Source organism: Panthera pardus, unplaced genomic scaffold (assembly GCF_024362965.1).
Source record: "Panthera pardus isolate Hobbes unplaced genomic scaffold, ASM2436296v1 HiC_scaffold_13, whole genome shotgun sequence".
Classification (NCBI taxonomy): Eukaryota; Metazoa; Chordata; class Mammalia; order Carnivora; family Felidae; genus Panthera; species Panthera pardus.
The window spans coordinates 171807522-171835478 of NW_026526688.1; the positions used below are offsets into that span (position 1 = coordinate 171807522).

Consider the following 27957-nt stretch of genomic DNA (forward strand, 5'->3'; position numbering starts at 1 on the left):
CAAAAAAACTTATTTTTTTTTTTTTTTTTGAGAGAGAGAGAGCGCAAGTATGAGCACGAAGGGGCAGAGAGAAAGGGAGAGAGAGAATCCCAAGGAGGCTCCAGGCTGTCAGCACAGAGCCCGAGGCAGGGCTCAATCTCACAACCTGTGAGATCACTATGTGAACTGACATCAAGAGTCAGATACTTAAACAACTGAGCCACCCAGGCACCCCAACAAAAATATTTTTAAACTAAAAACTATTCTTAGGGGGTGCCTGGGTGGCTCAGTTGGTTAAGCGTCCGACTTTGGCTCAGGTCATGATCTCGCGGTTCATGGGTTCCAGCCCCGCGACGGGCTCTGTGCTGACAGCATAGAGCCTGGAGTCTGCTTCAGATTCTGTGTCTCCCTCTCTGTGTCCCTCCCCCACTCACGTTCAGTTTCTCTCTCTCTCTCTCTCTCAAAAATAAATAATAAGACATTTTTAAAAAAACAACTAAAAACTATTTTTTCCTAGGAAAACCACTAAAAGCATTTCCTGAGTACACTGGTGACTTCAGAAATGTTGCTTGAAGCATATTTACTATTAATATAACAAAAACAGTTAAAATGTAAAATCTCAGTTAAAAGTATTAGATGCCTGTCTGTTGCATTTGAAAAAGTCTGCCTTACATGATGTCAGTTTAGTGGTTCTCTTGTTACTTTTTTCCTCTTAGAATATGAGTTTAAATGTGTACCTTTTGGATACAAGAAAGAAAATCAAAGAATCCCTTCTTAGCTCTCAGTCTCTGTTTTACACATTTTTACTTTGCATTATTTTGTATTGTGCAGCATCTTGTCAAAATTTGTGTAGGCAGGGATTGTTTTGCTTTACTGAAGGGAAGTGGGCATTTGTTAAAATCCTCAGCATACTAGGAAATAGAAGGTAAGGACTTTTTGATTGGTTGATTATTTTATTAAGATTTAGTATATTAGTGCAATGCACAATTTACAGTTAACACTGGATGATGATGATGATGATGTTGAAGAAGAAGAAGAAGAAGAAGAAGAAGAAGAAGAAGAAGAAGAAAGAAAGAAAAGAATGAATGAGTGAAGAATAAAAGAAAATACTTTATAAAAGTGGAAATTTAACTGATGTTGTGATTCATAGACATTATGCATAATGTATAGAAGAAGGGATAGTATGAATCCTTCATTTGAAGTAATCATTTTTGGTGATTAAAGTCTAGTGAGCTGCTTTTTGCTTTTCAGATAATCTTCCTCCATTGCTGCTACTAGTCCCTCTGCACAGTTCATTAAACTATGGTCTGAAGTCAGAAGGCTGGAGTGACTTTATGGTTCTCAGTTTCCTCATCTGTGAAAAGGTAATAATAATAATGTTACCTATTGCATTATTGTGAATTACATATTATACCTAACACACAGCACAAGAGCTGGCACATCAAAAATACTCAACTATTGCTGGCTAATGACCATCAGGTTTTATTTTAGACTGTCCCTGATGATCTATCTACTCTGCTTATAAGTAATTGGTGTACAGAGTCATTCATAATTTAATGGCAGTTGCCACTTATGTGATTTCCAGTATTTGGGTGGAGAACTATTTATCAAAGCCAAGGACTGTGTGTTCTTTTTCTGTGTCATGTTTATTCAGTCATTAAACAACCACAGTGTCTGTCTTACATTACTCAGTAGTCCTATGATTTAATTGTTGAAAATGATATCAGGTCCTAAATTATGTTTGAAAGTAGGGTCAGTCTTCCAGTAGGAAAAGCAGGCCTCCACCCATATAGATCATTCTGTTTGGGAAAACTGTGTCCTAGATTTTGTCCCTGGTTCAGATACAAATACATTGGTTTCAATAATTTGAGGGTAAGAGTTCTTTGCTTTCTCACTGTGCTTTCAAAATATTGTCAAAAGCTATCTCCTTTTCATTCTTATCTGCTGGACTAACCTGATCTTATGTTCACTCAAAACTTTTGCCCTAATCCTAGACAACTTATATTTAAGAACTGAAAATTTTTCATGGGAGGGTTTCCAAATTCATCCCATTTCAATTCATGTGGGATGCTACAAAATATTTCACTGAACATACCAATTTATTCATTAATACCTCTTAAATTTCCCCATTGTCTCATTTTAGACATTAACCATGGTGCCTTTAGCTTGGAGTTAGGGGAAACTCCGGGATTAGATGTTTAAATACCATAAAATCATTTTCTGGACTCTGATCATACTCTTGGCCAACCACAGTATGATATAATAGTAGTTGGAAGTTTAGTCAAGCATTTTAATTTCAAATAAACAGCTGTTTTGAGAATGGTTCTAATTGGAACTGGTACAGTTTTGACCCCCTCTTAAGTAGTAGGGTTCTGCAGTCAAAATATTCTGCTTATTATGTTTCCCCTAAATTAGGTAATATTACATCTTTTTGTCATCCTTTATTTCCTTTCTTATTTTTTATTTTATTTTATTTTTTAAGTTCATCTATTTATTTTGAGAGAGAGAGAAAGGGAGGGAGAGAGAGAGCATGTACAGAAGCACGGAACTAGCTTCAGGGCTTGAACCCACTCTACTAATGGTGAGACCATGACCTGAGCCAAAATCAAGAATCAGACACTTAACCAATGCCAGCTAGGCATCTCTCATTTCTTATCCCTGATGATACCCTAAATGCATGCCCTGATTTTCTTAGAATATCTTTTGGGGAACTCCTGGAAGGCTCAGTCGGTTGAGTGGCTGACTCTTGGTTTTGCTCAGGTCATGATCTCACCATTGTGAGGCTGAGCCCTGAGTTGGCTCTAGGCTAAGCATGAAGCCTGTTTAAGATTCTCTCTTTCAGGGCACCTGGGTGGCTCAGTTGGTTAAGCGGCCAACTTTGGCTCAGGTCATGATCTCGCAGTCTGTGAGTTCGAGCCCCGCATCGGGCTCTGTGCTGACAGCTCGGAGCCTGGAGCCTGTTTCCGATTCTATGTCTCCTTCTCTCTGACCCTCCCCCATTCATGCTCTGTCTCTTTCTGTCTCAAAAGTAAATAAATGTTAAAAAAAAAATAAGATTCTCTCTTTCTCCTGCTTGTGCACTCTCTCTCACTGTCTCTCTCTTAAAAAAAAAAAAAGTATAGTTTTTAAGAATACTTTTAGTTAATGTGTAATATCTATACATGCACTATACATGCACTAACAGTAATAGTTAAACAGTGTTTTATTGCTTAAGAAGACTCACAAGTTTCAAAATGATGATCCTTACAAATTTACAGCCTATTTTAAAAAAAAGAATGTGTCGATGGCATTAAAATAAGGATTGCATCACAGCAAAGTTTCCTTCAATGTCAGGGGTCCAGAGAGGCCAGGGTAGGCTGCTTTGTTTGCCCTCCATAAGGGTTGAGACCAGATGAGGTTTCTCTCTCAGATCAGGAAACACAGATGTGTACACAGAATATCATGGAAGCAAAAGGTCCAAAATGGAATCTTAGGTGGAGTTTATTGCATTTTACTGGTCATGTAGATGTATTCCTGCTAAATAACCAGTCTCAATAGCAGAGCTGAGACCAGCTATAAAGCACTGGTCTCACTGATGTTAGTAATCCCTTGTTGACAAAGTGGTACAAATCACAAACTCCTCAGACCCATGGTTACAAAACAACACTATTAATCAATGTGTTTCATGCCTTGACCAGGGGGTCAGTGCGATGCAGGAACTTTAGCAAAACAGTTCAGGCTCATTTCTGCCCTGTTGGAATCAACTGTTGGAGTACAGTCCACCACCCTAATCTGTGGTCAAGACCTTTTTACAACAAAGCAATTATCCTTTTTATAGAAATTAACTTGCCTTAGAATTGAAAGTCATACATAGATTCTAGACATTTGCAATAATCAGTAAGGAGGTGATAGGAATTCAAGCAGAAACTAAACCACTAAATAATACCAGCATAAATTTTTATGCTGACTTTATAATTCTTCTGCTTCCCTAATCTAGAACTATCTGAACTTTATTTTTTTATTTTATTTTTTAAAATTTACATCCAAATTAGTTACCATATAGTGCAACAATGATTTCAGGAGTAGATTCCTTACTGCCCCTTACCTATTTAGCCCATCCCCCCTCTCACAAACCCTCCAGTAACCCTCAGTTTGTTCTCCATATTTATGAGTCTCTTCTGTTTTGTCCCCCTCCCTGTTTTTATATTATTTTTGTTTCCCTTCCCTTATGTTCATCTGTTTTGTCTCTTAAAGTCTTCATATGAGTGAAGTCATATGATTTTTGTCTTTCTCTGACTAATTTCACTTAGCTTAATACCCTCCAGTTCCATCCACGTAGTTGCAAATGGCAAGATTTCATTCTTTTTGATTGCCGAGTAATACTCCATTGTATATATATACCACATCTTCTTTACCCATTCATCCATCGAGGGACATTTGGGCTCTTTCCATACTTTGGCTATTGTCGATAGTGCTGCTATAAACATGGGGGTGCATGTGTCCCTTTGAAACAGCACACCTGTATCCCGTGGATAAATGCCTAGTAGTGCAATTGCTGGGTTGTAGGGTAGTTCTATTTTTAGTTTTTTGAGGAACCTTCATGTTTTCCAGAGTGGCTGCACCAGCTTGCATTCCCAAGAACTATCTGAACTTTAAAGTATACATCTGCTGAAACATTAATAACCATGATCAATCTATCATTAATCAAGTCTACCTCTTCTTGGTCCAATTTTCCTCTGTAGGAATAATGTCCTGTGAAACAAAAACCAAAGATATAGCCACATTAGTATTTTTTAATATAGTCATAGTTAGAACTCTCAACTTTATTCATTCATTTTGAGAAAGTAGACCACTCTCGGAAGGTTGTCTGTTTTTTTCTCTTCAGCTCATTTCCTGGCTCTTCAAAAGAGAGAAGGTTTTGGCAGTGTCCTTCAGCTAAGACAGAATATTATTCTCTCTAAGCCTCACTAGAATTGTTAGATTTCCCCCTGTTTTGTAAAAGGCATTTATTGGCTCCTTTCCCCTCAGCAATAATTTTACTTTTCTTTCATTAATCATTAATTTTAATCCAAACCTTTCTTCCTAAAATTCTCTCTGTCCCAGCCAGTAGGTTAGTCCATGTATCTGATAACAAGATGAGACATGTTTGGATTTGCCTTTCAGGCCGTTCCAAGTGTAGGGGATCAGACTAAGTAGAGAAAATGGGGCTATCCTGTCTCCTAGGCAACAAAACATTTGCAGAGTTAGTCTTATCTTCCAAAGTGGGGGAAGGGATAGTCTATCCCATCAATCTCATTGAAATTCTTGCATTAGGTTTAAATTGGTAGACATTATCTTGTTTTAGATCATCGGCCTTGGGAGCCCTTAATTTTATATCCAGTCCAGGGATGAGCAGCCCAGTTCGTTTGTTATGGACTGATTGTTTGTGTCCATCCCCACCCGCCAAATTTATTTCAAAACCCTCCCCTGGGGCACCTGGGTGGCTCAGTCGGTTAAGCCTCTGACTCTTGATCTCAGGTCAGGTCTTGATATCAGAGTTGTGAGTTTGAGTCCCGCATTGGGTTCCACACTGGGCATGGAACCTACTTAAAAACGAAAATGAAAACAAAAAGCCCTCCCTTCAATGTGATGGTACTGGGAGGTGGGGCCTTTGGGAAGTGATTAGGATTAGATGAGGGCTCCTTCCTCATAAATGGGATTAGTGCCTGTATAAAAATCATGAGGGAGATTATTGCTATCTGCTCTGTGCCTTGTGAGGATACAATGAGAAATCAGTAGTTTGCAAACTGGAAGAGGGCCCTCATTAGAATTCAAGCATGCTGACACTGTGATCTCTGACTTCGAGCCTCTAGAACTATGAGAAATAATTTCTGTTGTACATAAGCCACTCAGTGTATGTATTTTGTTATAACAGCCCAAACAGACTAAGACAGCATTAAAAAAGAAAATCGTCATAAACCATGGAAAGTTTGTCTTTGTTTCTCTATTATCCCCCCACTCTCTTTTCCCTACTTCCACTGTAAAAGCATAACAATTTGTCTAACAGAGACCCAAATTCAGTCTCCCTCATGTTAAGATGCAAAACACAAGTTAGTAAACAAATCCTTCAATCCATTGTCCTCCCTGCATCTTTTAAAGTAGTTGTTGTGTTTAGTCCAGTATAATTGCCTATTAATCTACTCCTTAAGGGGGAAAAGGAATATGATAAGCCCAGTCCATTGAATGTGATGTTTCTTTGCCCATTGTTGTACCATGTGGGCAAAGAAGTGAGTACTTTGATCTGAAGAAATGTAACTAAGAGGGCCAAACTGATACAATATTCTTGTTCTAGCTTTTTGGTAGTTTTTTTTAATGTTTATTTTATTTTAATTAATTAATCAATTTATTTATTCATTATTTTATTTTATTTTTAATATTTTATTTATTTATTTATTTATTTATTTATTTATAATATGAAATTTATTGTCAAATTGGTTTCCATACAACACCCAGTGCTCATCCCAACAGGTGCCCTCCTCAGTGTTCATCTGCCACCCCATTCATTTATTTCTGAGAGAGTGACAGAGAATGAGCAGGGGAGGGGCAGAGAGAAAAGGAGACATAGAATCCAAAGCAGGCTCCAGACTCTGAGCTGTCAGCACAGATGCGCTGGAACCCATGAGCCATGAGATCATGACCTGAGCCAAAGTCAGATATTTAACCGACTGAGCCACCCAGGCACCCCAACTTTTTGGTAGTTTTAAAAACAGCAGCCTCAGTCACTAAGCATGCAAAACCAAATCCAGAATATGTATCAAGTTCTGTCAATATCCATCTAAGTTCCTGGAGCAATAGATAAAGGGTCAATATTATTTACTTGCCAGCTATGCACTGGACCTTCTCCCCTGGGAATACTTCCAAAGGCTAATTGTAAACAGAACTGTTATTAACAATCTGAGTTTCAGTGAAGGCCACTGGTCCATTTTATCATGTGGTCCATTGCTACATGGCTTGAGTTCCCTAATGTCAACTCATTTCATTGACCCACGTTGATTTGCATAAAGTTTCTTTGGTGAGCAGCAACATGTTTCACTTTTGTTTGTCTTTGGAACTTACATAAAGATTTTCAAAGAGTGGTACTCCTTTTATCATCCCACTTACTAGACCCATTCTGTCCCACTTACTAGACCAAATTGTGAATCTGCTGGTAATAGCCCAAGAGTCAGTATACACTCAAAGAGCAGGACTTCTTTTTGTATCCAATTCTACCACTGACAGGAATACCACATATAAATTAGCCCCCTGGACCCGCTTGTTCTTCTCTTCTTTCACAAGAATTTTGCCGTTTACTGGACACTGGTGGGCCACTGCTTTCCATGATCTTTTATTCTGGAACTGCTACCAGTGAACCAGCTTGACTGCCTGATATCCTTGAATAATCAATCGGTTGAAATGAGGGACCCAATTCTGCAATAGCAGTAGGCAAGGCCTGGCTTAAGTAGCTCTAAAGATTCTCATTTTCCATCTCCAATTAGTGCTGGTCAAAGAGACAATTAATATATTATTCCTTTTTTTAAATTTAGTTTTTAAAATATTTTTTAATGTTTATTCATTTTTGAGAGAGACAGAGACAGAGCATGAGTTGGGGAGAGGCAGAGAGAGAGGGAGACACAGAATCTGAGGCAGGCTCCAGGCTCTGAGCTGTCAGTAGAGAGCCTGATGCAGGGCTTGGACTCATGAACCGCAAGATCGTGACCTGAGCCGAAGTCAGGCATTTAATTGATTGAGCCCCCCACTTTTTTTAAAAAAATATTTTTTTAATGTTTACTCATATTCCTTCGTAAATTTTACCTGGTAGGGATAGAAATTTCTATTAAAATTTTTATCTATGCCAATTATACATTAATGTAAAAAAATAGTTCTACAACATACATTTTAAAAATCACACATTCTAAATTTTAACCGTATTTTAATTTTTATACCTTTTATAGTAGCATTCCATATCCCTTAAATTAATTCTATCACTCTCAGAGGCTGAGTAGCAAGCCTAACTAGTATTGTACATTGTACTCCCGTATTCAGTAGACCTAAAAGTTTATTTTTTACCTCCAGGCCATTTTATCCAGTCTTGGTGTTCATCTGATATACTAAAACAGAACATGAGGGAAGATCCAAGTGATTATCTTGAGCTGAGTATTATAAGAAACATGAGCTCATACAAAAAAATGATTGGATAAAATACCCTCCAGACTAACATTTTTTAATTAGCGGTGAAGGTTGCATAGGCTAATTGACTCTTCATTTATTATACACTTAGATGTCTTACTGACAGGAAGGATTCTCAAAGATTGTCAGTGTGTAATGGTGTAACAAGATTTGACCAGAGAAACAGTACTATTGGAAATGATACAGGATTTGTTATAGAATTTGACTTTACACAACTGTGAAAACTGGTTAAGTAGTTTCTATATGGCTTTTACTTCTGTGTCTGGTGCTGGGCCTGAAGCCAGCATGGCAGGAAATCCAGATGGAAAAAATGAAGTGGGGAGGGGCAAAGATAAACTGGAACCCCTGAGGACAAGATGGAATCTGCTTAGGTCCCTTACCACCTCTAAGCCTTAACTTCAGTGATGCATTAACTAGCAACAGAAGCTAGTAAGTTATGAAGCTAAATGCGCAGCTGACCCAGGAGTCAGAGTTAGAGAAGCTAAAGGAAGAGATATTTGGGGCACCCAGGTGGCTCAGTCAGTTAAGCGTCTGACTTCAGCTCAGGTCATGATCTCACAGTTTGTGAGTTTAAGCCCCGCGTCGGGCCCTGTGCTGACAGCTCAGAGCCTGGAGCCTGCTTCAGATTCTGTGTCTTCTCCTGTCTCTCTGCCCCTCCCATGTTCATGCTCTGCCTCTCTCTCTGTCTCTCAATAGCAAATAAACATTAAGAATTTTTTTTAATAAAAAAAAAAATAGGGGCGCCTGGGTGGCTCAGTCGGTTAAGCGGCCGACTTCGGCTCAGGTCATGATCTCATGGTCCGTGAGTTCGAGCCCCGCGTCGGGCTCTGTGCTGACAGCTCAGAGCCTGGAGCCTGTTTCAGATTCTGTGTCTCCCTCTCTCTGACCCTCCCCTGTTCATGCTCTGTCTCTCCCTGTCTCAAAAATAAATAAACGTTAAAAAAAAATTTTTTTTAAATCACATTGAGATAAGGCTTCATATCCAATAGGTGGCTAAAAAACAAAAGACAATAACAAGTTGGTAGAATTATGGTACAGGAATGTAGAATGTATGTGGAATGCATGGAACTCTCATACATTGCTGGTAGGATTGTAAAATGGTATAGTCATGTTGGAAGACAGTTTGATAGTTACTCAAAATGCTGAGCCTAAGGTTAGCCTAAAATTGCCCCAGCAATTCCACTGCTAGGCCAGAATAGGCAAATCCACAGAAACAGAAAGTATAGTAGTGGTTTCCTGGGGCAGGAAGAAGGAGGTGCATGGAAAGTGATTCTTAATGCTTATGTGGTTTCTTGTTGGAGTGATTAAAATGTTCTGAAAGTAGATAGTAGTACTGATTGCACAAATCTATGAATATACTAAAAAGTATAAATTGTGCACTTTATACATTAATGTATTGTATACTTTCGTAAAATTTGGTTAGTATATCAAACCTCCTTCAGGTGGGCACCTTTGTGTGACTAGCACCATGAATGCCTAATAAACATGTATTTCATACGGCAAAAAAGGCATTTGGGCAGTGTTGTGATGGTAAACAACTGGCTGGAGGGAGTGGGAGTAGCCCTTGATTTGTAGCATTCGCCAATGTCCATGGTGTAAATATTCCTACTATGCCAACTTCAAGCTACTAGTGTGACATCACTGAACTTGAAGCTGAGAAGAGATAGGCACAATTGATTCTCATTGGGAAGGAGAAAGTGTGAAGTGGCTCTGGCAACCACTAGCTATTGATAATGTAAGTTTAATAGGTACATGGAAAGAATAATAGATAGAGAATCAGAAATACAGGGCGCCTAGGTGGCTCAGTCAGTTAAGTGTCCGACTTTGGCTCAGGTCACGATCTCACGGTTCATGGTCTCTGTGTTGACAGTGCAGAACCTGCTTGGGATTCTCTCTCTCTCCCGCTATCTCTCTGCCCCTCCCCCACTTGCATATTTTCTCTCTCTCTCTCAAAATAAATAAACTTTATATAAAAAAAGAATCAGAAATGCACTGTCGCAACATGTACCTCCTGAAAGACTGTTGGGAACTTCTCAAACTTCTGATTTAGACACTGATCTTTAGACGTAATGCAGTATATTGAACTCTTGCTTGTTAGGGTGATCAGTAATGAACTCTTCACAGAAGAGCGAAAAGCAAAGTTAAATAAATTTAAAAATATCACGCATTGCTATGAAAAACACCCAAAAATAAATACATTTTTGAGGAAATACAAGTTACGGATCAATTTTTACAAAAGTAAAGGGGAAAATGTAATAAACAATAACAATGACTTAGTTTCAAAATCTATCAATACATGGTTAATCTGTACTGATAATGCTCTTTTTCTCACCTATACTACCATCCATTTTCCTCCTCCTGATTATTTTGCAAATTCCAGACATCATACTTCATCTATAATATTTTATTATGTGTCTCTAAAAGAGCTCTATTTTTTTAAGATTTTATTTTTAAGTGATCTCTACACCCAACATGGGCCTCAAACTTACAACCCCGAGATCAAGAGTCACATGCTCCACTGACTGAGCCAGCCAGGCACCTCAAAGAACTCTATTTTTAACATAGTCACAGTAGCCTTACCATACAGAAAATATTAATATAAATTTCTTAATATCATAAGAAATCCAGTTAGTGTTCAGATTTTCCCGTTGTCTTATAATTTTTGACAGTTTTTTCAAATAAGGATTCAAATAAAGTGTATAAACTGTGATTGGTTCCATGGAATTTTTTTACAAAGGCTTTTTGTGCTCAAAGAATTTTGAAAAACTTTTTTTTGCACTAAAAATTTCAAATTAATATACAAGAGTATATTGGCTTCAACAATATAGCACATGGCCACATTCACTACCTCTACTACCAGAAGTTTTTCAGTCAAATCCTAAACCTCTTATCATTTCATCTATAAATCATCATTGTGTATCTTTAAAATATAATAATATCTTAAAGTTTAACAAAAACCACAAAACTATTGTCATGTCTTAAAAAATATCAATATTTCTTTGATATTATTAAATACCCAGTTAGTGTTCATATTTTTCCAACTTTCCCCAAATTTTTTAGCAGTTGGTTTATTCAAGTCAACATCCAAATAAGGTTTACATATTAAATTAGCTTGTTGTCTCTTAAGTCTCTTTTTATCTATAGGTCTTTTTCATCTTTTTTTTAAGAAACATGATAGTTTGTCCTATAGAGTTTTGTATATTTTAGATTTTGCTGTTTATATCCTTGTGGTATTATTATATTTGATCTGATTCAGGTTAGGTTTTTTTTTCCCCCCAAAATACCTGAGGTAGTGATGTGTGTTCCTATTACATCTCAACAAGAGGCACAAATGTCTGGCTATTTCTCTTTTTGTGATATTAAGATTAATCAGTGGTTCAGGTTAATTAATTAGATGGTCAGCTTAAGTATTCTTTTTTTTTTTTTAATGTTTATTTATTTATTTTTCAGAGAGAGAAAGAGCATGTGCATGAACAGGGGAAGGGCAGAGGGAGGAACACGGAGAAACCCAAGCAGGCTCTGCACTGTCAGCACAGAGCCTGATGCAGGGCTCGAACTCACGACCTGTGAGATCATGATCTGAGCCGAAATCAAGGGTCAGAAAATTAACTGACTGAGCCACCCAGGTGCTCTGGTCAGCTTAAGCATTCTATCAGCTTTTTATGTAAGGGTGTTAACAACCATTGATAATCACTGCCTATATCCATTATTTCACTGGAGGTTGCAAAAGGGTAATATTCTAACACTATCATTTCTTTTTTATTTTTTTAGCTGAAATTTTTTAGCTGAAATTTTCTCTATAGAGAAAATCTTTCTTTTACCAATGATTTATTCCAAGGTATAGTTAATTTGGTAAAGATAGGATAAATGCTTGATTCTTTCTAATTATTTAATATTTTCATGATGGGCTAGTTCCCTGGCATTTTTCAAAGGCAATCAAAGAAGTTAAAAACTTTTTATTATTATTATTATTATTATTATTATTATTAGGAGCATATGAACTTTAATACATTTGATATGTTGTAATCCAAATTATTTAGCTTTTTGATCTCAAATTGATCAAAAAATGACAAATCTGTGGGTCAGTGGTCAAGTTGGATCCTAAGTTTTTCTTCCTTCCTTCCTTCCTTCCTTCCTTCCTTCCTTCCTTTCTTTCTTTCTTTCTTCCTTCCCTTCCTTCCTTCCTACCTTTTTCTTCCTTCCTACATTTTCTTTCTTCTTTCTTTCTTTCTTTCTTTCTTTCTTTCTTTCTTTCTTTCTTTCTTTTGAGAGCAAGTGAGCCAGGGAGAGGAGCAGAGGGAGAGATAGAGAGAATCTTAGGCAGGCTCCACGCTCAGCACAGAGCTTGACTGTGGGACCAATCCTACACTACTAGGATCATGACTTGAGCCAAAGTCAAGTGTTTGACACTCAACTGATTGAGCCACCTTGGTGCCCCACTCCTAAGTTCTTTTAGTATGATTTTTGATAACTTTGGTGTAATAAGATGTTCATGCTCATCTTGCACTTTTCCTGTTCCAAACTTGCAAGGAACCCTGGTTCCTGTTAGTGGGAAATGATTTTCAGAGACCATAATCTAGGTGTTTGGGGTGCTCATTGCCACTGAGTTGGTTATTGCTTCTAAGCCTTTTCAGTGGTCTACAGATTTTTTAAATGTGCAATGGGTGGGAGGGGGAAATCTGAGCAATAAGATTTAGTCTGAATAGAATAGGTGGAAATTAGAGATATGTCATCTTTCTACCATGTACCATCATTTTGTCTTTTTAAAGATGCATGAAATCTATTTTTTTATTAAAACATTTTTTAATGTTTATTTATTATTGAGAGACAGAGTGAGACAGAACATGAGCATGGGAGGGGCAGAGAGAGGAGGAGACACAGAATCCGACGCAGGTTCCAGGCTCTGAGCTGTCAGCACAGAGCCCGACGTGGGGCTCGAACTCACGAGCGGTGAGATCGTGACCTGAGCCGAAGTCGGTCGCCCAACCGACTGATCCACCCAGGCACCCCAAGATGCATGAAATCTTTAAAAAAATCTTAATTAGCTTCAATGTTTCAGATTTATTTGGACTTGAAAAATGAATTAGAAATTATGAAATTACTTAGCCGACCTTAATATTTTTAAAAAATGTTTATTTATTTATTTTTTTTTTAAATTTTTTAACGTTTTATTTAGTTTTGAGACAGTGAGAGACAGAGCATGAACAGGGGAGGGTCAGAGAGGGAGACACAGAATCTGAAACAGGCTCCAGGCTCTGAGCAGTCAGCACAGAGCCCGATGCGGGGCTCGAACTCACGGACCGAGAGATCATGACCTGAGCCGAAGTTGGCTGCTCAACTGACTGAGCCACCCAGGCGCCCCTATCTATTTTTTTAATATATGAAATTTATTGTCAAATTGGTTTCCATACAATGTTTATTTATTTTTGAGAGAGAGCAAGCAAGTGGGGGAGGGGCAGAAAGAGAGGGAGACAAGATCTGAAGCAGGCTCTGTGCTAACAGCAGGGAACCTGGTGTGGGCTCGAACTCACAAGCATCGAGATCATGACCTGAGCTGAAGTTGGATACTTAACTGACTGAGCCACCCAGGCAACCCTGACCCTTAACATTTTAAACCACTTACAATAAACTTCGTGGATAGCAATTTTTCTATTAAAACATTTTTAAGTTATTATAGAAACAAGCTCTTCTGCTGTTAAGCCTCAGGCCACTTCTTAGCCTCAGACTAGCTAACTGTGCTCTCCTTTCCCTATTTTTTTTTTTTTTTACATTCCCCAGGGATTCATTTGGCTGTAATTTTCTTTTTAAAGGCCTTCCTCCAAGTACTGAGTGGAAAGAGGAATGAGAGAGTCTTTTGGAAATATTTTATATCTTGCTCTGGGTGGCAGTTATGTGAGTGTTCACATATGTAAAAATTCAAATTGTATACTTAGATTTTTTTTAACATTTATTTATTTTTGAAAGAGAGAGATAGAAAGCAAGTGGGGGAAGGGCAGAAAGAGACACAGAATCCGAAGCAGGTTCCAAGCTCTGAGCTGTCAGCACAGAGCCCGACGTGAGGCTCAAATCCACAAACCGGGAGATCATGAGCCAAAATCGGATGCTCAACCGACTGAGCCACCCAAGCACCCCTACCTAGGTTTTTATTTTTTTTATTTTTTATTTATTTATTTTTTTGTTTTTCTCTAGAGTTCTGTTTCTATTCTTGTATTCAAAAAATCTTCCCTGTTTATGTTCAAAATAAACACCTATATCGTTACTTCCTGTGTTTTACTTCAATTGCAGTATACTTGGAATATAGATGTACTTGGAAAAGTCAAGAGTACATCAAAACTACTACAAGAGTTTTGAAAATTACAGTTAACGTTTCAGAAGAAATCTGCTCGGGTTTGCAGGTTCTTTATCTTTCCATTAAAAGATGAAAAAAGGCCATCCTAGCCATGCTTCACATTTAATCAGATTCTTCAATATTAATGCATAAAAGCTTTGGAATAAATCAGTCTCAACCAGGAACAGTTTGTGTTAGAAAAAACTAGAGTATTCAATTTTCCATGTTTGGAATGTCTGAGAAAGCATTTTTTGACTATTAAAAAAGTTTATTTAACAAAAAAGTTCAATATGAAAATGCGTGACCTGATTTTTATATTGTAGTAAAACAGGTGCTATGAAGGGGACACGTGGAAGCAGTTGGTTTCTTCTGGTGAACACACCCATTGTTTATACTAGTTCCAAGGCTTCTGATATGATGATACTATTTCCTCGAATTACCACCATTCCAATATTGTTCTGTTGCCCACTAGTTGCCATCTCCACACATTCATCTATCACAAAATTCATAAAGGGATCGAACCCCCGCAATATTCCTTGGACATGTCTGCCACCATTTAATTTCAATGATAATTTCTTGTCCATAAATTTTTTCAACTCGGGAGGGTGAGCTTTGTTCATGATGCTTACTCGGCGAGCTCAAAGATGCCTCCAAACGGAATTCGTGGAGTCCTTCACGCTCCCTACCTAGGTTTTTAATATGGATTCCCAGTTATCCCAGCACCAGCACTCCACACAGTGATTTGCTTTCAGGAGGCACTCAGTTTATTTGAACTGAACCATGATGTAATTCAAGTCTCAGCATAAGGACTTGACCTTCTGTAAGTGCTTGATAGGGATTTGTTATTGTTGATAGTGAGGACTACTCGTATATTCGGAACCATCTTCTGGGCCAAAAAAACATTTTGCCTAGAAGTTAGGTACATAATGCTTAACTAAAATTACAGTTACTCCAAATGAGTACTTTCTCATTTTGTTCTTGAGTTTTTTTGTTTGTTTTTTTGTTTTTAAGGATATTCCATAAATAATTTAATGGGAGATAAAATATGTAACCACTTTTGCCAACTATAGTCATGTCATAATGGCAATTAAATTTTATATTAAACATCATTCAATATCATAGGACAATGACATTTTTCCTGAGATTTTTACCTCAAAATGGAAGATTTGGTCAGGAAATGGAACATATCTTCTCTTACAATGGGTCAGTTTCCCTACTTTGGTGTTATCATCAAAATATTGGTTGCAGATAACTATGCTGTAATGTCTCTCACTTAACTTCCACCTATCCACTTCTTTTTTGTTTTTAAGTTTATTTATTTTTGAGAGGGAGAAAGAGAGCCTGGGGGAGGGGCAGAAAGAGACAGAGAGAGAGAGAGAGAGAGAGAATTCTAGGCAACCTCCATACTGTCAGTGCAGAGACCAACTTGAGGCTCAATCCCACAAACTGTGAGATCATGACCTGAGTCAAAATCAAGAACTGGACGCTTAATGAACTGAGCCACCCAGGCACCCCTCCTTTTCTTTAAGTGAGCTTGCCCATGCCTCCTGCTCCGAGAGTTTGCTCACACATAATATTGCTCTTCAGTCCCTAGCCAACTGGACCAGGAGTAGATTACGCTAGGCTAATTGGTTTTTCTCTCCTCAGAATTTGGAATTGAATTTCTTTAGATTGCTTGAGCTGGAGATAATACATAGCCTGTGTGGGTATGTATTGCATGTGCATTTGTACAGGTGTGGTGATGGGGCAGTTGTCTAGGGCCCTGCTATACCATGTGGTAAAACTTGACTCTTGAGAAACTTGCCATTCTGAACAGTAGAAATACAGACTGCCCCATTACTCAGCTGACACTCCCTTCTCTCAGCTTTACCCACTTTCTCATGTCGTTTTTTAAATTTTAAAAATTTTATTTATGTATTTATTTTTAAGTAAACTCTATGCCCTATGTGGGACTTGAACTCATGACCTTGAGATCAAGACATGCATGTTCTACTGACTGAGCCAGCCAGGCACCCCTCTCATGTATCTTTTTCTTTTTTTTTTAATGTTTATTTGCTTATTTATTTTGAGAGAGAGTGCAAGTAGGTGCAGGGCAGAGAGAGAGGGAGTGAGAGAATCCCAAGCAGGCTCTATCCCGATGTGGGGCCCCATCTCACAACCGTGAGATCACGACCTGAGCCGATACCAAGAGTCAGATGCTCAACCAACTGAACCACTCAGGTGCCCTTCATGTCTCTTCTTCTATTCCCTAGCAGTATCAGGTGACTGGCTTAGCAAGTTTTAGACCAGAGGCAATCACTGATTCTCAACTTATTGAAGCATGTAATGGTTCAGAGGGTTCAAACACCCTTACTTTATGAATGATTCTTTTGGTAACTCCCTTCCTGGTCTTGAGGAAGGAGGAAATTCTCTACCCTCCCTCACAATGTAAGGAGAGATAATACCCTCTCTTTAGAATACTGTATTCCCTCCAAAATACAATTTTTATTGTTTCTGTCTTCTCTTATATGAGAGAGGGGGAAATGGTGGTGGTAGTGCGAATTTTCTCAACTAGTACCTCTCACTAGACCCAATGGGGGAGGGATAGACTCCAAAAGCTGATGCTTCCTCAAACACAGAATGGGATGTGGGAGGGTAATCTTTTTTTTTTTTTTAAGTGATCTCTACACCCAATGTGGGGCTTGAATTCATGACCTTATGATCAAGAGTCCCATGCTCCACTGACCAGCCAGTTGTCCCAGGGGAGGGTAGTCTTTAGTACCATGTATTCTTAGCTGTGGGCTCAAAAACAGGACCCTATTTCACCTAAAATGAAATAATCCCTGACACAGACAATGAATTGAGTTGGATTCCTTCTAAATTCTGTTTCATACAATTAAAGCAGAAGTGCAACATTTGTGGTAGAGACTTGCAAATACGTGTATAAGACTAATATTACAAATCATTCAGAATTGGTTGTTTTTTTTTAATACTCTGGTTCATTACTATTTACAGGGCATTTTAATAGATATTATGTCATTTAATTAAATGCCCAGGATGTTGCTGACCCATAATCCTATGGGATTGAGACCATGAACATTCCAGACCATCCCTGATATCCCAGTTTACTTTCCTATGATCTTTCCTTCTCAAGGCACACAGCCTCCTTCCCAGAGCCACAGGATTTCTAGTCATAGCTGATCCTAGACTAAAGCCTAGTTCAGGAAAGGAACATCTTTTCACCTATTTTAATCTCCCATTAATTTGACATTTAGGTTCTTAAAAAGCATAATTTCATTTGGAATGCACTTCAGGATTTTTGTACCATCTGCATGCCTACCTTTATTTATCTTTGTTACATATAAGAAGAGTGCATTTTAAAATTTAAAGTGCATAGTATAATGTTGATTTTCACTAGCAAGGGAAAGTTAAATAAGTGGCCATGGAAGGGGCCCAGTGGAATTCCTGCACTTCTTGACCCTTCCCTGATTCTGTTTCTTCCTCTTTATAATTTTTATAATCTATGCTAGTGTGGCATTTTGGAATATGGCTGAAGCTAAAAGTCTGTGGATTTAGTTAGACAAAGAGATAATAGCCAGGAATAGAAAGAGGCACTTACAATCCTCCTGTAATGCTTGGGGTCCCTTCAAGATTTATAATTCTACATAACACATTAGGAGAAAGAATATCCCATTAGCAGAAGATGCTATCTTTTACAATTTAAAGAGGCTGAAATACTTTTGTGACTGAAATATTTAACTCCAGTTAGGTAGAGATTGGGGAATAAAAACAGACATAACTAAATAACTGTCAGAACTCAATAATCTTTAGTTTGCTTTTTTAAAATTTTTTATTTTGAGAGAGAGAGGAGAGGGAGAGAGAAAAATCCCAAGCAGGCTCCAGGCTGATAGTTTGGAGCCTGACATGAAGCTTGATCTCACAAATCGTGAGATCATGACCTGAGCCGAAATCAGGAGTCAGATGCTCAGCCGACTGAACCACACAGATGCTCCTCTAGTTTTATTTATGTGTATATGTTTAATGTGTTCCAGAGAATGAAATAAGTAATATCTTTTATTTTTTTAAGATTTTATTTTTTTTAAATTTTTTTTTTTCAACGTTTTTTTATTTATTTTTGGGACAGAGGGAGACAGAGCATGAACGGGGGAGGGGCAGAGAGAGAGGGAGACACAGAATCAGAAACAGGCTCCAGGCTCCGAGCCATCAGCCCAGAGCCTGACGCGGGGCTCGAACTCACAAGATTTTATTTTTAAGTAATCTCTACACCCAGTGTGTGACTTGAATCCGCAGCCCCAAGATTGAGAATTGCATGCTCTACCAACTGAGCCAGCCAGATGCCCCTAAGTAATATCTTCTAAAAGGAAGAAATGTGAGGGGATTCTATCCCCCACCCCTTCTCTGTCTCTCTCCCACTTGCTCTCTCTCTCTCTCTCTCTCTCTGTATGTCTCTCAAAATAAAAACCCATTTTTTTTTTAAAGGAAGAAATGTAAAAGGGTAAAGGGCAACCATACTGAAGCTATCACACTGCTTCTCCACACTTATTAAACATTATCCACACTTACTTAAACATTATCTGCAAGGTTAGAGGACAAATAGTTTACCTTTAATTTTCTTCACCCTAAATGCCTTTCTTTTTCAAATTTCTACTCAAGAAACTTTGATCTTTTCCTTCATCAGATCCCCTTCTTCCATATCTATTACACAAAAATTTGAAAAACCATTCTAGAAATTTTATGTTAATTTTATTACTTTCTAAAAAATTAGCAAATAGATTACTATTAATTATTACATAGAAAAAAATGAACATACAAAATCTTGTTTGGTTCTCTTTGCAGTTTTTTTCTTTTTTGAGAGAGAGAGAGAGCAAGAGAGCATGTGTGCACACAAGCAGGGGAGGGGCAGAGGGAGAGAGAGAATCTTAAGCAGGCTCCATGCCCCACACAGGGTCCAAGGCGGGGGGCTTGATCCCACAATCTGAGCCGAAATCAAGAGTCAGACGCTTAACTGACTGAGCCACCCAGGCACTCCTCCCTTTGCAGTTTTAAATTACGAAGATACGACTCATGTTCTCTATCTGAGGAAATAGCATGATAGTAATGAAACAGCAAACTCTTCAAAATATGAGTAATTTGATTTATTCTGATGACCATAAAAGTGAATAGACTTTCTCAAGATCTAATTCTCTTGAATTTAAGTTGTATAAAACTATCTTCAACTGGCTAACATTAAGGTTTTACACTTGAGTAATAAAACAGCTCTAATGTGAATTTGCAGTGCCTCATTAACTTTCAAAAAACTGTAGAAGCATTGTTGACCAAAATTAATCCCAAGTAAATTAAGAGTTTACATATAAAAAATAATTGAGAATTTAGAAGAAATTAGAAATAAATACATTAAATGTCTGGATCTGTATTTTTCTTTGTAGGCCACATGATTTTCATATTCATAAATGTGCCCCTAGTGACCAACACACAGTAGGTATTTATTCAACAAACATCTGCTGAACTGAATATAACCTAGGCTTAGAAGAAAAAAAACCTTAAAGGAAACTAGGAAATATTTTACTAAATTTTTAAAATTTAATTTCAGCACATTAAAAATTATAGTTACTAAAAAGCAACTGTAAAACATTGGAAGCAAATATGGTAAAGAGTAGAGATCTTTCTTAAATATTTCATACAAATTGCTAAAACATAAAAATATAAACCTCTCTGAACTTCAAGTTATCTCAGGCATTTTAACAGTTTGTAAACTGTTTTAATAGATTCAAAACCTTTACATCTGAGATAAAACCTCAGTCTCAAACACTGTTTGGAATGAATGGATTAATCTTAAGAACAAAGCCCAATACTCTCAGAATATTAATATTAAAAAACATAGTAAATCTTTTTTTAGTGTTTATTTATTTTGAGAGAGAGAGAGAGCACAAGGAGGGGAGGGGCAGGGAGAGAGGGAGAGAGAGAATCCCAAGCAGATGCAGGGCTCAAATCCATAAATCATGAGATCATGACCTGAGCCGTAGTCAAGGGTCAGATGCTTAACTGACTTAGCCACCCAGGCACCCCAAAACACGATAATTCTTAATATGCTTAGTTCAGACTGTAGTTCAACTGCTGATATATTTTTAAAATCTCAAACGTGATATGATCAGGAATGATCTCATTTCCTAACACAACCATCTTTACTTTTTAATATTCCCTTTTTTAGTATTAATATTCTTTACCCAGGTGTAATCATAATGTGCATGTTGTGTCATTTTCCGCTTTAACAATAAATAGGTTCCTAAGCATTTTCCCATATGCTGTATGGCAGTCATAATTAAAAATTCATTAAAGAGGGGCACCCAGGTGGCTCAGTTGGTTAAGCATCTGACTCTTGATTTTGGCTCAGGTCACAATCTCACAGTTCAAGACATCAAGTCCTATGTCAGGCTCTGCACTGACAGTGTGGAGCCTGCTTAAGATTCTCTCTCTCCCTCTCTCTCTACCCCTACCTCACTCATGCTCTCTCTCTCTCTCTCTCAAAATAAATAAATAAACTTAAAAAATTAATTAATGACTTCAACACTGTACTGGAAGTCCTAGCCAAAGCTGTTAGGCTAGAAAAGTAAATAAAAGGCATCCAAATTGGAAAGGAAGTAAAATTATCTCTGTTTGTAGATGATATAATCTTATATGTAGAAAACCCTGAAGATTCCACAAAAAACCTGTTAGAACTAATAAATTCAGCAAAGTTGCAGGATACAAAATCACCACTCAAAAATCAGTTGCATTCCTACATACTAACAATGAACAATTGGAAAGAAAAATTAAGAAAACAATTCCATTTATAATAGCATCAAAAATGTTTAGGAATAAACTTAATTAAGGAAGTGAAAAACTAATACACTGAAAACTAGAAAACATTGCTGAAAGAAATTAAAGAAAAAAATAAATGAAAATACATCTATCCCGTGTTCATGGATTGGAAGATTTTATATTATTAAGATGTCAGTACTATCTAAACTAATCTACATATCAACACACTCCATGTCAAAATCTCAATGACATTTTTTTCAGAAATAGAAAAATCATGCCTAAAATTCATATGGAATCTCAAGGGACCCTGAATAGTCAAAACAATCTTAAAATAAGAAGAAGGGGCACCTGGGTGGCTCAGTTGGTTGAGTGTCCAACTTTAGGTCAGGTCATGATCTCGTGGTCCGTGAGTTTGAGCCCCGCATCAGGCTCTGTGCTGACAGCTCAGAGCCTCGAGCCTGCTTTGATTCTCTGTCTCCCTCTCTCTCTGCACCTCCCTTGATTGTGTGCTCTCTCTCAAAAACAAATATTTTATTTATTTTTTAATTTTGTTTTAACGTTTATTTTTGAGACAGAGCCTGTTTCAGATTCTGTGTCTCCCTCTGTCTGCCCCTCCCCCATTCATGCTCTGTCTCTCTCTCTCTCTCTCTCTCTCTCTCTCTCTCTGTCAAAAATAAATAAACTTTAAAAAAAATAAGAAAAAAGTTGAAGGTCTCACATTTCTGGATTTCAAAACCTACTCTAGAGCCATAGTAATTGTAATCAAAACAGTGTGGTACTGGCATAAAAACAGATACACACACACACACACACGTGATAGTATTCTATCCCAGAAATAAACATTCATGTATATGGTCAGATGATTTTTGACAAGAGTATCCAGATCATTCAATGGGGAAAGAACAATCTCATCAACAAATGGTACTCAGAAAAATAGATATCCAAATACAGAGGAATGAAGTAGAACCTTACCTTACACTATATAGAAACATCAGCTGAAAATTGATCAAAGGTTTAAATTGAGTAGCTAAAACTATTTATATAACTCTTAGAAGAAAACCAGGTAGGGGCACCTGGGTGGCTTGGTTAGTTAAGCATCTGATATTGGCTCAGGTCATGATCTCATGGTTTAGGAGTTCAAGCTCTGCATCAGGCTCTGTGCTGACAGCTCAGAGCCTCGAGCCTGCTTTGATTCTCTGTCTCCCTCTCTCTCTGCACCTCCCTTGCTTGTGTGCTCTCTCTCAAAAACAAATATTTTAATTTTTTAAAATTTTTTTTTAACGTTTATTTTTGAGACAGAGAGAGACAGAGCATGAATGGGGGAGGGTCAGAGAGAGAGAGACACAGAATCTGAAACAGGCTCCAGGCTCTGAGCTGTCAGCACAGAGCCCGACGTGGGGCTCGAACTCATGGACCGCAAGACCATGACCTGAGCCAAAGTTGGCCACTTAACCAACTGAGCCACCCAGGTGCCCCAAAAACAAATATTTTTAAAAAAGAGAAGAAAACTGGGGAAAAACTTCATGACATTGGATTTGGCAGCGATTTCTTGGATATGACACCAAAAACACAGGCATTTCAAAGAAAAAAAATAGATAAATTGGACTTTATCAAAATTTAAAACTTTTGTGTAAAGGACACTGTCAATAGAGTGAAAAGGCAACCCATGGTATGAAAGAAAATATTTGCAAATTATATATCTAATAAGGGATTATTATCCTGAATATATAAACAACTCCTACAACTCAAAAACAACAAAAAAAGAACCACCCAGTTAAAAATTGGGCAAACTACTTGAATAGACATTTCTCTAAAGAAGATATATACAAATTGCCAATAAGCACATGAAAAGATTTTCAACATCACTGTCAGGATAATGCAAATCAAAACCATAATGATATACCACCTCACACCCATTAGGATGGCTGATATTGAAAAAAAAAAAAAAGAAACTGACAAGTGTTGGTGAGGATGTGGAGAAACTGGAACCCTTATACACTGCTGGTAGGAATGTAAAAGTGTGTAGCTACTGTGGAAAACAGTATGATGGCTCCTCAAAATATTAAATATAGAATAACCATATGCTCCAGCAATTTCGCTTCTGGGTATATGTCTAAAAGAATTGAAAGCAGTGACTTGAATAGATATTTGTACTTCTATGTTCATAGCAGTTTTACAATAAGCCAAAAGGTGGAAGCAACCCAAGTTTTGTTGTTGTCGTTGCTGTTGCTTTGTCTCTTTAGGGAGAGAGAGAGAGAAAGCACAAGCAAGGGAGAGAGACATTTGGGGGGGGGGGGGAGAGAGAGAGAGAGAGAGAGAGAGAGAGAGAGAGAGAGAGAGAGAGAGAATCCCAAGCATGTTCCACACTCAGCACAGACTCCGACGTGGGGCCTGATCCCATAAGCCTGAGACCAAAATTGAGACCAAAATTAAGAATCAGACACTCAACTCAGTGAGCCACCCAGATGCCCCAGAAGCAACCCAAGTTTTTATCAATGGATGAATGAACAAACAAAATGTGGTATATACATATGATGAAATATTATTATTCAGCCTTAAAAAGGGAGGAAATTCTGCTATATGCTACAACATGGATGACCTTAATTATGCTAACTGAAAGAAGTCAGTCACAAAAGGACATTTTCATTTATTTTAAGTGATGATTCATTTATTCATTTATGATTCATTTATTTTAAGTTTTATTTAAGTAATTTCTACACCTTACATGGGGCTTGAACTCACAACCCTGAGATCAAGAGTCACATGTTCTTCTGACTGAGCCAGCCAGGAACAACCCTGTATGATTCATTTATATGAAGTGCCAAGAGTAGTCAAATTTACAGAGATAGAAAGTGGAATGGTGGTTGCCAGGGACTGGGAGAAGGGGGAATGGGGAATTAGTGTTAACAGGCAGAGTTTTAATTGGGAAAGATGAAAAAGTTCTGGAGATTGATGTTGGTGATTGTTGCACAACATGAATGTATTTAATGCCATAGAACTGTGTAATCAAAAGTGGTTAAAATAGTAAATTTCATGCTATATATGTGTAACCACTCTTTATGGATTAAATTAGGTCTCCTCAGATTCATGTGTTGAAGCCCAAACACCCAGTGTGACTATATTTGGAGATAGGGCCTATAAGGAAGTAATTAAAGGTAAATGAGGTCATAAGGGTGAGCCCTAATTCAATAGCATTAGCGTCCTTATAAGAAGAAGAGATATCAGGAGAGCCTATGCACAGAAGAAAGGCCATGTGAGGACACAGTCAGGTGGTGGCCGTTTGTAAGTCAGGAAGAGAGGTCTCGCCAAAAACCAAACCTGTGGGCACCTTGATCTTGGATTTCCTACCACCAGAACTTTGAGAAAATAAATTTCTGTCGTTTGAGCCATTTAGTTTGTGGTATTCTGCTATGGCAGCCTGTGCAGACTAATACAACCACACACACACACAAAAAAAAGTGAAAAAAATTAGTAATGTTTTTCATTGAAAAATAATATATGGCTATGTAAAAATTCAAACCATACAAAAGGGTAAAAAGTCATAAGGAAGTCTCTCATCACTTCCTCCTCTCCACCCTCCTTCCCTGTCCCCAGTAATCAATGTCAGTAGTTTTAGGAATATCTTCCAGAATGCTTTTATGAATATATAAAGCACGTATTATTTACAAACACTTTCTTCTTCTAGATCAAGAATCAACCTAGGGTCTGGTTCAGAAAGGGAAGAAATTTTCAAGTTTGTCAATCCCGAACATATAATTTAACATATTCATCCATTCCATTCCATGTTTAGATTATTTTTAGATTTTTTTTCTCCATCATACAAAATGTGATTAACTTTCTTAAAATCTTTCTTTTTAAATTATTTCTATCCTCAAGTTTCTTAGATCGTAACACACAATGTAACAAGGTTATCCTTTCCATTACCATTGTTCACAAAGGTTATTTCCATATTTTTATTTCCATCATATAAATGTAATTAATATCTTCATAATCTTACTTTTAAATTATTTAAGTTCCTAATAGTGAAATTGAGCCAATTTTTTTTTTAGAACTTCATATATATCGCCAAATTGATTTCCAAAAAGCTAACTGCCAACTTAAGTTTCTACTAGTAGTATTAATAGTACAAATATTAGATACTCCTATTTAAAAATATCTCCAGGGATGCCTAACTGGCTTAGTCGGTGGAGCATGTGACTCTTGATCTTAGGGTTGTTGTGAGTTCAAGTCCCACGTTGGGTGTAGAGATTACTGAGACATAAAAAACCTTAAAAAAAAAAGTCTCATAAGGTAGTAGTTAAAAAAGGAAAGCTTACTTTAATTTGCATTTTTGATGAGATTGAAGATTTTCAAATATTAGTTGTTTGTATCTCCATTTGTGTGTAAGCCATCAGTTCATACTCTACACCTACACAAGTATTGGAGACAGGTAATATCTTCCTTATTAATTTGTATGAGTCCTTCATATATTATGGTGTTACTCCCTTATCAATATTTATTTCCAGTATTTTCCAAGGGGTATGTCTTTTATGGGCCATTCAACAAATATTTATTCAGTATCTACTATGTTCCATGTACTGTGTTAGGATTCTATGTTATTCTTCAAATTACATATAGAATTACACATAACACTTTTTTTTCCTATTGTTTAAAGTTTAGAAAGGTTGAACTTTATGATTGGGCAAATAACCATATAAGATCCCAAATCACTGTCTGTGGGTAAAGCTGGCCCTTTCTATCTCTCATGAGATTACAAGTAGATGCTGGGCAAGGATGCAGTCATCCAATGCTTGACTAGGGTTACAAGATCAGCCCAAAGTAGCTCACTCACATGGCTGGTAAGTTGGTGTGGTTGTCGATGGAGGCTTTTGTTCCTCTCCACATGTTCCCTTCATAGAGGTGCTTGAGTGGAGTGGTGTGTAGACTAGCTTCCCCTATGGCACACAAACCAAAAGAATGAGGTGGAAAGCTGCAATCAGTGCCTTTATGACCTAGCCTCAGAAGTCACATGCCTTCAGCTGTATTCTATGGATCAGCTTAGTCCTGAATCAAAAGTGCTGGAGGTGGACTACATTTACAGAGGTGAGAATCATTGGAGTTTACCTTGGAAGCTACCTACCAAGGATCCTAACATCTTGATTTTTCCTGTAGTTTACTTTATTAAAGCAAATATTGATAATTTTGCAACAACCCATATGATTCTAGTTGTGACATACTGTTGTTTTAAACACAGCTGTGTTTGCAAACACATCTGTGCACAGGAGTGCTCTCAAGCATATAAGACTTTTTTAAAAAATGTTTATTTATATTTGAGAGAGAGAGAGAGCAGGGGAGGGGCAGAGAGTGAGGGAGACACAGAACCTGAAGCAGGTTCCAGGCTCCGAGCTGTCAGCACAGAGCCCCATGCAGGGCTCCAACCCATCAGCAGTGAGATCATGACCTGAGACAAAATCGGATGTTCAACCTTAACCAACTGAGCCACCCAGGCGCCCAAAGACTTTGTTCCACAAATTAAAGTTCCACAAATTCAAGATCCTTTGCTATAGCAACATGAACTTCATTAGGGCCTTAGATTCCACCTCAAGCTCTCTAAATTTGAGTAGAGTTCAAGATGTCAGATTAAGGGCCAAGAAGTTTGACTTCTATTTACTTGTAATCTGTTAATTAACTAGTAAACACTTTTTTTTTTTTTTACCAGAAACCTTAAATTATTTAGAAATCCTTAGCTGTGTAAAGATTTACACATGAAAAATATCTTTCAGATTATATTACTAATTTGCTAAAGGTGACTCAATCAGTTGAAATGATTTACTAAGTAGCTGGGTAGAAATTCGTTAAGGTCACTAAATCAGGATAAGGAAAACAGTTTCTTAGTAGTTTTCACCGCTTCTGGAGGATAGGCAGAGAGGATCTGCCTTTGTGAAATCTTTGTTTGCAACTTACACTTTTACTTGCCACTGGTCCTGTTCTAATTAAAGTTTGTTAATTCCTGGGCCTAAGAAACAATAGGGTAGCTGTTAAGTTTTGCCAAATTGGGAAATTTCCGGGGCCCCAAAGGTTTAGCTGGTAGACTAAGAAGGCCAGAATGGGAGAGCAGGAAGCACCAACTTGGTCCAAAAATAACTAGGGTTCTTACTCCCCTAATAGTATTCCTGCAATTAAAGCTTAGGGGTGCCGCCCAACAATGCTTACCCCCTCCCTGTTCACTGTCTCCCGACCCGCAAGTCATCGATGGTGACATAGTCTCTTTTTCTAAGCTTAATTTTAGACAGCTTTCCGGGTGCAAAAACATTAGGGCAGGGTAAAGAAGATCAATAACTGCTACATCTGACATACTTTTGTGCATCAGACTAAATACTCATCTCCTAATTTTCACTCGGGCCTGAGTGATAAAAAAAATAAAAATCTCTACTGAGGTACCCTTTCTCAGCACCCGTGAACTTGAGCCCACCTCTACTTCTACCCTCGCAATTCTAAGGACTCGGGTCAGAGAAAGCCACCAGCTCAGACAAAGGGAAACGCACAGCAAAGGACGTTGTCCACCAAAGACAAAACAGAGGCTACGCTGGTCAGTTAAACAAACCGGGGCCTCGCCCTCCTCACTTCACAGCGCTCGGCCCCACCCCTCCCAACCGGAACTGCAACCCCCGCGCCGTGCGCCCCCACGA

The 27957-nt window shown here is 37.8% G+C and overlaps 1 protein-coding gene and 1 long non-coding RNA gene across 2 annotated transcripts; both read right to left on the bottom strand.

The window, feature by feature from the left end:
- Positions 1-775: 775 nt before the first annotated feature.
- Positions 776-27925, bottom strand: LOC109246124 (uncharacterized). Its single transcript, XR_002071215.2, has 4 exons — positions 27814-27925; positions 26121-26223; positions 4643-4710; positions 776-1333 (listed from the first exon to the last, which is right to left on the bottom strand). It is a non-coding gene; the product is annotated as an uncharacterized LOC109246124 (long non-coding RNA).
- LOC109246107 (small nuclear ribonucleoprotein G-like) lies at positions 14415-15199 on the bottom strand. The gene has a single exon (XM_053901619.1). The coding sequence runs from the start codon at positions 15109-15111 to the stop codon at positions 14881-14883; it is 231 nt and encodes a 76-aa protein (XP_053757594.1). The 5' UTR covers positions 15112-15199; the 3' UTR covers positions 14415-14880.
- Positions 27926-27957: the final 32 nt, after the last annotated feature.